Raw genomic sequence first — 10,642 nt, 5'->3', positions numbered from 1 at the left:
AATTAATTAAATAAAGATATACAACTGGCCATATATATGGGGAGAATTAATTCCTGTCTCATACCATAAGTTAAAAAAAATTAAGACTTACTTGTGAAAAGAAAAAAAATTGTTTAGAAGAAAATACAAGATAATGTATTTACTTAATGTACATGGAAAAGGAAAAAAAAGTTCTTGGGATACAAAAATGTACACACATAAAAGAAAATTTTTTTCATAAAAGAAAATGTTGATAAATTTCAATACAGTCAAATTTTTATGAGGATTAATATGTATATGATAACATATAAATGTAGTTTAAAAAGAGTCACAGATTGAGAGGAAATATTTTCAGTGCCTATAATAAACAAGGAATCAGTGTGCAGAATACATAAAATAATTTTACAAATCAGTGACATAAATATAATTTAATTTAAAAATGGGCAAACGCTATAGAATAGAAGAAAGTTCAAATTGCCAATAAACATATAAGATGCTAAATCTCACCAGTAATCAAGACGATGCACATCCCAACTATCAGAAGCTAACATAATACATTATGTCTGGGAAAACTTAGTAAATCTGATTATACCATGCCATCTAGAATATAGGACCTGTGTAAACTACTAATAATGCAAATTGGTGGAAATTTTTAATGAAAGTTTAAGATAGACACTCTATGATCTGTCAATTATATTTTGAAGTATGTACTCTTGATAAAGTTGTATGTATTTAGGGGGAGAGGTACAAAAAAGGTTAGTGAACATTATTTTGAGCTGAATCTGAGGTGGCGTGAAGTGGAGACATTTTGATTATATTATGAAGGGTTTATTTCATTAAGATGAATCTGAATCCAATATGGCAAAATATTATCATTTATTAAATCTGGGTGGTGGGCACATGGGTGAGTGTCATATTACTTTCTTACATTTCTAGATGCTTCAATATATCATGATTAAATGTTAAAAAAAAAAAGCCATGCAGGATATTGATGATTTTAAAAACAGAAAAAAATCCAGGTAGTTAGCCCATTATAATTAGAGTCAATGGGTTTATTATTTGTAACGATTCCAATATTTTTTCCACCCTTATCTGTGGCTGGTTGTCTCTTTGGGGCAGAAATATAGCTATCTGCAACTGGATCAATTTACACACATTCATTTTGATACACAAAGTTAGAGTGATCATTTTTCTTATTCACACAAGTAAAACATGCAGAGAGATTTAGCTATTCCTTTGCTTTTTTATATACATTGGTGATAATTATTTTGCTTATACCACATAGAAACCAAAAAACAGTTATTTTTTTCCTGAGTTCCCACATTATTTTTCACATATCTCTTAAAAAGCCATCCTCCACTGAAATTTCTTTATACATCTGTGCTACCAACTGTATAGAACTCCTTGAAAAGAGGGATTGTATCTCGTTCATTTGGAGGCCCCTAGTAAGTAATCAATACATTTTTGTGAAAACATATTGCTTTCCTCTTGAATTATACAAGTAATAACACTGATACATTCTCATTGTAAAGGACTCAAATATTACACAACCATACAAAGTGAAATGTAAATGTTCTATTTTTCCTTTTCCTCTATCCTCTACAGAGATAACTGATATCAACATCTTGGTATTCCTGAGAATTAAATTTAAATATTATGTTTATATTCCTTTAGTCATAAATTCTATGTAGTGTATTTCTGACACCCACTTTTTAAATAACAGACTAATATCAGATGTTAACCAAAGGGCTATAAATATGAATATCAGGTATGCAAGCAACTCAAATATTTGAATGCTTATTGGTTTTATACACTAACTTGCTTAGTGTATAAATGTATTGTCAAACATGTATTGTCTTTTGGTGTATGTTAAACACCTAACCTAGATAGCTACCAGATACTAGTTTCTAGGGCTTAATGTTTACTCTGTTTTTATAATCATCTGTGACATATTTAGGTGATTTTTAAAAAGAAATCATTCATGTGCTAAGCAGAAAATGTAGTTGTGTAATACTTAATGGCTTGATTTAAACATTGCATTTACCTTGAGAATTCTGAGAAGGCTCACACAGTGTGTGTGTTGAGGCATGAACCCAAAGCTGCTTAAAAGGATTAATGTTGCATCTCATACTCAGCTGCACTGGTAGGCTTCTGTCATATGAGAGGTATTAAAAATAAAATTATAAAGGAAAAGGTCTGTCCAGGTACTGATGATATACAGATGGAAATAATCTGAAAGACTTGTTTCCCTTACACAGCAGAGCTGCAAAAGTTAATTATCTCAATCAGCAGAGCAATGGTTAGAGACTCTTAGGGAGTTACTGTGGGCAGCTGCCACCCTCTTTGTAGCAGGCATCTCTGCCCCTAGAGAACTCTGGGAAGATGGTTGTACAGTTATGGCAATTACTTCATTCCATTGACAAAACACTCAGCTTTCAAAAAACTTTTACAACTGAAAATTTGTGGATATGCTTCTATATTGCCTCTTCTAGTCTTTCCAGTTTGAGGCTTTTCCTATTTTGCCATAGACACATTCAACAAATATAATTTGAATACCTACATTGTGCTAAGTGGTCACATAACACAGGCCTAGGTCCTGACCAAAATGACCTACTCCACGCTGCCCTTTCTACCATCAGTTGCCTATTTAATGTACAGACTGTAGTTATTCTTGTTATTTTTCAAGCTAAATCTTAGCTGGTAGACCCAACTTATTTTCTTAAGAGCTCCATCCTGTAAAAGTTAATAAAGCCTCTGGGTCAGGTTTGCGAGGAAGGTCACTGAAGGTTCAATGTAAAAGCTAAACCAAGCAACAAAATGATCAAACATCAAAGATCTTTCCAAGCCCCAGTTTTAGTGACTTAGGAAAGCTTATCTTATGAAGAAAGTGCAAACGCTATTTTCTGATCTGGCATTCCCATCAGAGTAAATTACTATTCTTTGATTCCCTCTATGATATCAGTGGTTTGAAAGCTCATTTTTTTCTCACCTCTTTATTGACTAATTCCATCTTAAAATATTAAAAACAGAAATTTCTACTCATTAATTTAGGAAGTATTGCCCCCCTCCCCTTTAGATCTAGTTTATTCTGTTCACTGAATAGTCTTTCGACAAAAATGTGGTTTGGACAAACTTGTATGAAGGAATAATGAATACCTTTAGCATCATGGCAATATTAGGGTAAGCTGTGGTCCTGCCGAGTAGCTCTTTGAAAACTAAGCAGGAGTTATCATTTATTTATTTGCTGGATTTCTGTGGCATTTTGCCTCCAAAGAGTACAGGGTGTGATGTGGAGAATTTTGCACAGGGGCTGTTGAAGAGTGACAAAGGAAATTCAAGAAAAGTCCTGCTCATAGGAAGTGGGAACACAGAGCGAAAGAAACAGCAAATGGCAAAACCAAACCGTAGGTGGCAGTTGCACAGGTTGAAGAAGGTAGAAGGATCTGGGTTGCCCCAAGGGTGCTGCTGTTAGCTTTTCAGAACACAGAGTCATTTTACCAGAGTCTGTATCCCTGGTGAACACTACACATTTCTGTTCAGCACTCACATGAAGACTCATAATCAGAATTATAGACTCATAGGGCAGGGAGGGGCCTTAAAAATCATCTGCCCAACTGTCTTACTTTACAGATGAGGTAAATCAAGTTGGGAGAGAACAAGGAGGTTAGAAGCAAAGCCCTAGTTAAAAACCAGGTCATTTATCCATTCAACAAACATACATTGATCTCACTGTGCTAAAACTAAATCCTGTTTTAGGCATCAGTGTTGCCTTAGTGAGTAAGGTAAACGTAAGCCTTGACAGCCACTGCCCTATCCCACACTGCCTTGTTCTGCCTCCAGTAGCCTACCAGGATATCTAACCCAGAAATCCTGCCTTATCCATGGTTTTGCTTCCAAGGTTTCAGTAACCTGCAGCCAACTACTGTCTGGAAGCAAATAATCCTCCTCCTGACTTAGCGTGAGAAGGTCAGCTGTAGCCTAATGCTATGTCACAATGCCTGCGTCACTGACCTCACTTCGCCTCATCACGAAGGCATTATATCATCTCACATGACTACAAGAAGGCTGATGACAATACCATCAATTATTTTTGAGAGATGACACTCGCATAACTTTTATTATAATTATTGTCATAACTGTTCTATCCTATTCATTATTGTCAATCTCTTCTTGTGACTAATTTATAAATTAAACATCATCATAGGTATATACGTGTGGGAAAAAAAAATATAAACATAGTATGTGTAGGGTTTGGCACTATCCATGGTTTCAAGCATCCCCTGGGGATCTTGGAATGCATCCTCCACATGTAAGAGGAAGGACTATTGTATATCTTATAAAAAGAGCTTCTGGCTGACTGACGACCCAATCCTGTTTGAGAGTAAACCTCAAGTGACTTATATTGAGAGAAGGGGGTTCTTTTCCAGTGTCTGTAAGTGTTGACATTCTTTGGGCCATTGGTGCTCCTAGGGCAGTCCTGTCCGATCAGCTAGCAAGTATTTACTGGACTGACTCTCATCTGTGTATCACTGAAAGGAAAGTTTTCCTTGCCAAGATGAACAGTCTATTTTTTTGTCCTTTAGTAAGATGGATAAAAGCTTAACTGCTATCTCCCATTGGAGGAAGCACTTGTCCCTTAAAATTGACTTTATCTTTAAAATGCCTCACGTAATAATCTAAGCCCTAATAAGATACTTGGAGCTGAAAGCACCTGGTGGTAGAATCAAATGTGAAAATTCTTCAGAGGAGCATGGTTTAAGAGTTTCTGTAAATCTGTCTTCCCAAAAGTGGTATTAGAGTCCTTCATTTGTCAGTGGATATTACTGCAAGAAAACTCTAGGCTTAAAAAAAAAAAAAAAAAAAAAAAAAAGAAGAAGAAGAAGAGATTGCTCTATTTCAGTTGAAAGGTAGATTTAAGCCCCTCTCCACCCCCCGGTCCCATGTTGAAAACCTGTGCTTGTAAGAGAGGCCTCTGTTGCTTTATGTGTCTGAAAACGAAGGACCTTTACCCAGGCATTTGGGACTACACTTTTTCTCCTGCTCATTTGCCCTTTGTCCCAGTCCAGTCTCCATAGGAATAAAGTATTGCCCTCGCAAGCTGTCGATAAGACTGGCTGATGATGAGAGATAAGACTTTTCCTTGGACCAAAAGAAGTTGGGGAGGGGGCAAGGGGCAGGCACTTCTCTCTCCAGCCACCTAACAGCTGCGGATTCCTAGAGCTTCCAGCGGGGCTCAGGCTCCAGGGCCACCTGTTTGTGGCCCCGGGGCCAGCTCCGTGGCGGCCTCGCGTCTCCCCCCACCCGTGCCTGGCAGCTCCTGTATTGGCTGATCTACCTGTGAGCTGTATGTGGATCTGTCTCCCGCGGCCAGTGCCGCCAGCACGTACTGTCAAGACAGAGGGAAGCCAAGCGAGGAGTGCAAATGCCGGAGCCCCGAGCGGGAGGTGAGGCGCCTCCCGGAGGAGTTGACTGCGGCTTCCCTTCCTCCTGACACGCATGGAGTTTGGTGACGGTGCCCGAGGAACCGCAGACAGACACTTAGGGACTGGATGCGTGCGAGCCGGCTCCTGAAGGCAGCACCCGCCTCACCCGGACCTCCTGCTGGCAGGATGTAAATATACCTGCGGACCGGCCGAACGGGACTGCCGGCCCCCACCCCCTCCTTCCTCCCACCCCCCGCCTCGCTAACCAGCATGAGAGGAACTGAGAAAGCAACAGCCTGCAAGTGACAGCTCCAGCCGGATTCCGTTCGCCTCTGAGCCGAGGTGGGAAGTTGACTGTGCAGCAGCTTCACTGTGCATTCCTTCCATTGGCATCGCTATGTTTGCCTCTATCTGGTATGCCAAGAAGCTGGGTCGCAGGTTCGTGCACAACGCCAGGAAGGCTAAATCAGAGAAGGTATGGAAGGAGTGGGGACGAGGATTACCTTTCCGACTTGCCAACTGCCTGCTTGCTCTAGACTGCCAGTCTGGGTACAGACGTACAGACGCAGTCCTTGTTAGCTTGGGATGAGAACCTGCTTCTCCCTGGGAACGTAGTCCATGCCACTCACGGAAGGGGCAACTCTTGGAGCTCTGCTCCTTGGGAAGGGAGCACCGGGGGTTAAGGGGGGCCATCCGCTAATCAGAGTATTAGGTGAAATCATCAATTGATAAGAGTGTCTCGACAGAGACTTAATATTGCTTTAAATGGCATAGAGTGAAGGCAGTTGAGCAGCTGAAAGATTTGCTTCTTCCAGGAGCTCTCTAGTAAACTTGTTGCTACACAGCATTATTTTTATTGCTACAGTGTTTGGTTCTGAAGAGGGCATAATAAAGCCTGGAGCCTTTCTCCAGTACTTGTGTCCTAGTGTGTGTCCTAAGAACACGTATTTGGTTGGGACTCTCAGCAACCTTGACCAGACTCCACAGGGGTGCTTGGTATCTTTTCTGATCAACCAAGCCATCATTTCAAAAGTGTTTACAATGAGTAAGAATTATATTTATAATTGGGTAGCCATGGCCATATAGAGAGCGGCTTTGTATTTCTTTTATTCAGCATGACTAGTTGTTTCCTCCTGGAGAACCTCCGTGTAGAATTCCCTCATTAATTATCTTTCTCTAAGAAAATAAAATGGCCTGTAAGTCTTGAGATGCATTGCAAGCTTTCCTCTCTAATTTGTCCTCTGCTTTCAGAGGCACTGACCAAATTGTCATTTTTAGGAAATTTTGTGTTCAATTTGATAGGTGTTGGGGAAACTTCCCTAGAATATAAAATTTTATGAAATTGAGATTTTTTTTTTTTACCATATTTCTTGGAGGATCATTGGTCCAGTCTCCTTTCTGCCTTAAATCTCCTCGTGAGATTGACCCATAGGTGGTTTCCCTGGCCTGTGGCATAGTCCTTCCTCCCAACTGCAAAGGTTCCTTCACTTTGACTTGTTATTTGTTCCTTTAGAGTGGAAATGCTGATAACATGGACAAGAATCCAGGGATAAACCTGAGATATGATTGTTTGTAGTGTGAAAAGAGAAAATATTATTGGACTTCTGACTTTAGGGATGTAGATCTTTAGACTGCCCAGATCTAAAGGATTGTTATGAATGATGACAGACTTGTTATTTAATGGCAATTGTGGTGGGGGAGGAGGGCAAGGATGGGTAGAATTGATCCCTTTCCTATTCTGTATATCCCAGGTGACAAGATTGCAAATGTTAATTGTCATGTACCAGCATCATATACATTGAACAGTTGGATTTGGGGGGTTTTGTTTTTTCTGTTTTGGCTTTTTTTTTTTTTTTCCTCAAGTGATTTTTAAGGAAACAGACTTGTAAGTAGGTCTCTTATTGGAGCAAATGTTTTGAAAAAGTGCCTTCTTCTTATGAAAATTATAGGTTGTATGGATGAGAGGACTGTCAGGACCACAAATGGCTCTGAGAGCCACAGGGAGATAATGCCTTATGCCAAATTAGTATGCAAAGAAAAGTTGAATCTCCCAGTGGCACTTAATTCAGGCTTGGGCCTACATGTGGAGAACAGCAGTCTGAAAACGCTTTGTATAGAACCTAAAAGGATGGTAATCCAACAAAGTAAGATGGGCTCCTGCTTCTTGAGAGTGGGGAGAAACTATTAAAGTCCCTGTAATACCTACCTCCCTTTCAGTCTGTGGAGGCTGATGCTTAGGATAGGTAAGAAGAAACCAAAGGTGGGGTTATTGGCTTTAAATTATTTATTTCTCTTACTCAGGGAGTAAGGAAATCAACATTGGAGAACTGAAGTTTTGCTCTCTGAGTAATAAAGACTGAAGGAAAATTATTAACTTGAATGACCTTGTGCTAGCCGGGGGAGCTAGGAGGAGTTCATTTTGAATGCCAGGTGATAATAACTAATAGGAAAATAGCATCTTTTTTTTTTTCATGGGTTTGTAATTCAACAGAGTTCCGGGAATAAATTAAAAGGTGTATACTGCCTTGGACAACAAAGGCCCTCAGTTGATCCTTGGTGAATGGAAATAGTTTATTTATTCATTATGCCTAATTGTATTATATGCCTTATTTAAACCAACTATTCTGGCTTAATATTTTGTCTAATGAGTTCAGTAATAAAGTTTAACTGAGAAGACAGTTAACAAATGATAGTGCAAGCTGAATAAATTCATATAAAGTATTGCTGTAGCATCAGAGATCACATAATTGCAAACACGAAGGGGGATATAAAGTGCTGCTGACTATATGTTGTCATACTTTATTATAAAATGGAGGAAGATGAATAAAATGAGATCATTATTGGGTTTTATTTACAAAGTGACTGATATATTTAAATGTGAAGCAACTACTGCTAGATTCATAGCATGTTTAGTATTTGGGGGTATAAATCTATATCATAGATAGTGATTGTGGGTTTATCTTACTACCCTCTGTAAATTTTGGCTTCTTTTTGCAATAGGTAGCATAGTTTATTTCCTCCTACTCTAATGAAACAACCTGCACCCATCATAGCCCATCAGTCCTATTTTAGCATTCAGGTTTGGTCTGGGAAGTGTATTCCTCAAGGCTGGGGTTAATTGAAAAGCTAATTGGGAATGTGCAAGCCTAAATGCCATCCCTAAACATGCAGTATGCCTTATTCATGGTTGCCTGGTCTACTCTTTTACCTCATTCAATGCCAATAGAATTAAATAGCAGCATGGAATGTAATGATAATAACAAGCACAACAATAATAATGATAGCCCTCATCCACACACGTTATACAGCAGGTGCCTTATGCATACAGTTTTATGTCATCTTCGCAGCAATCCTATAAGGTCGAAATCATTTTTCTTGAGTCCAAGAAAGAAAAGTAGCTAGCCCAACTTAACACTAAGTTAGTAGTAAGTATCAGTGCTGGAATTTGAGCCCAACTTTTACCAAGCTATTCCAAAAATGACTCCTTGAGTCTGTAGCATTCTCTTCCATCTGTCACTTACTTACCTTGCCTGAATAAGGTTAACTGTGCCTTCTTGTCTTGTCCCCCTCTTTTGATATTAAAATTCAAAAGCCATGAGGTTTACAGAATCAAAGTTATTGATCCTGTACCTCAGCCCCCTTATTTCTGATAAGACTCTACCTAAGCTATCTTGAATAGACAATTGTCTGTCCTGTTATTAAAGACTTTACACTCTTTGTCCTCTTTAGTTGGGTAAGTATAGCAAGCTATCATCCTGGTGCCTATTATTACTTTTAAATAGCTAGTAATTGTCATATCATCATAACCTAAACATTGGCATTTGTACTCATTGCTTCTTCTATTGAAACCAAATGTGTCTTTCATCAAAAGGAACCTAAATGCTTGGCAATTGCAGATGCACTTTCTTTTTAGAGTGAGTCAAAGATATTAGGTGATTCACATTGTCATTTTTCCAAAAAGAAAAGCAAAAGGCTCTTTGTTATTCTTTCATTAAAAAGACAGTTTGTGCATACCAATAAATTCTTTGAACAAAATTACTTTAAATGTGATAATATGAAATCAAAACTGACTGGTTACAAAAGAATACCTCCTTTCAGATAATTATTCTCTTTTTTTTTGACCCTATGTAATTAATTCAGACGTTAGTGTCTTACTTTTAAGCATTTTTGTCACATTTCAACCTAAATTACTTAATTTAGTCCATCTCTAGATTGTATTACTCTAAAAGGGCAGCTGAAGAAGCTTTGAAATAAATTGAAATGCAATTTCTGGTGACATAATAATATGCAAGAGTATAAAACCCTTGAAATTGTGAACCATCACTGCCCCATCAGCATTGCTTCTTTCATTTGTTTTTGTTTTAATTGTTAAATTTAACTATTTTTGTTTAAGCATATACCCTGAAAAGTGGATACATAATGCATTTAGGAAAGATTGGCATGAGTATCCATCATCTAATAGACACAGCTGTGCATGAGCTTAGCAGTGATATATAACCTACAAGTGATGTATGTAACTGAGCCCGAATATCCTGACATGAGGCCATAGTCACTTTTAAGAATTCTTTAAGAACCATCACATTGGTTCTACCTTCCTTTTCATCTAAACCAAACACATTAATTCAATATAGACTAAAATAGAGGATAAATTAGTAATGCATTTGCTGGCAGTATGGACTACATACTACTGAGTGACCCTAGCATAACATGGAAAGAATTGAGCTTAAAGTAAAGACCTGGAAAGAAGGATTTAAATTAGTCCTATTCTTTGCTATCCAGCCTAAAGCCAGTCATTTTGACTCCTCTAGGCCTCAGTTTTCTTATTTGTGAAATGGAAGTAACACCTATGCTTTAGTAGAACCCCCAATGTCCTCAGGATCAATCCAAACCCTTTAACATGGTCTACAAGGCCAATCATGATATGACCTCTGCTTTCCCTTTACCACTAAACCTTGCCCCTCTTCCATGAAACTCTAAATTGAGCATTCTGAACTATTTTCGAATCCCTGAATGTCCCTGCTTTTTCTAGCTTTTAGGATTTTTCTTCTATTTGGCTAGCTAGCAAGCCACAAACTAGGTATATTCCTCACTAATTACACTCCAATCTTAAGTGACATTACCATCACTAGAAAACCTTCCCTGGCCCCTACCAGCCCAGTATGGATCTTCCATTGGCTCCCACAGCTACTTGTACATTGGCTGTAATCATCTTTCCTTCCCCGTATTCTTCATCAGAATGT

The 10,642-nt window shown here is 38.5% G+C and overlaps 1 protein-coding gene across 2 annotated transcripts in view; it reads left to right on the top strand.

Moving 5' to 3' along the window:
- Positions 1-5,700: 5,700 nt before the first annotated feature.
- DLG2 (discs large MAGUK scaffold protein 2) overlaps positions 5,701-10,642 on the top strand; it is an 885,772-nt gene continuing 880,830 nt past the window's right edge. For both annotated transcript variants that reach the window (XM_055320441.1, XM_055320437.1), the window contains exon 1: positions 5,701-5,877. In XM_055320441.1, the coding sequence (XP_055176416.1) occupies positions 5,800-5,877 (78 nt within the window). In that variant the 5' untranslated portion in view covers positions 5,701-5,799. The remainder of the gene's footprint in view (positions 5,878-10,642) is intronic.

This window comes from Nyctereutes procyonoides, unplaced genomic scaffold (genome assembly GCF_905146905.1).
Source record: "Nyctereutes procyonoides isolate TBG_1078 unplaced genomic scaffold, NYPRO_anot_genome, whole genome shotgun sequence".
Lineage (NCBI taxonomy): Eukaryota > Metazoa > Chordata > Mammalia > Carnivora > Canidae > Nyctereutes > Nyctereutes procyonoides.
This window is presented reverse-complemented; position numbering and strand designations above follow the sequence as displayed.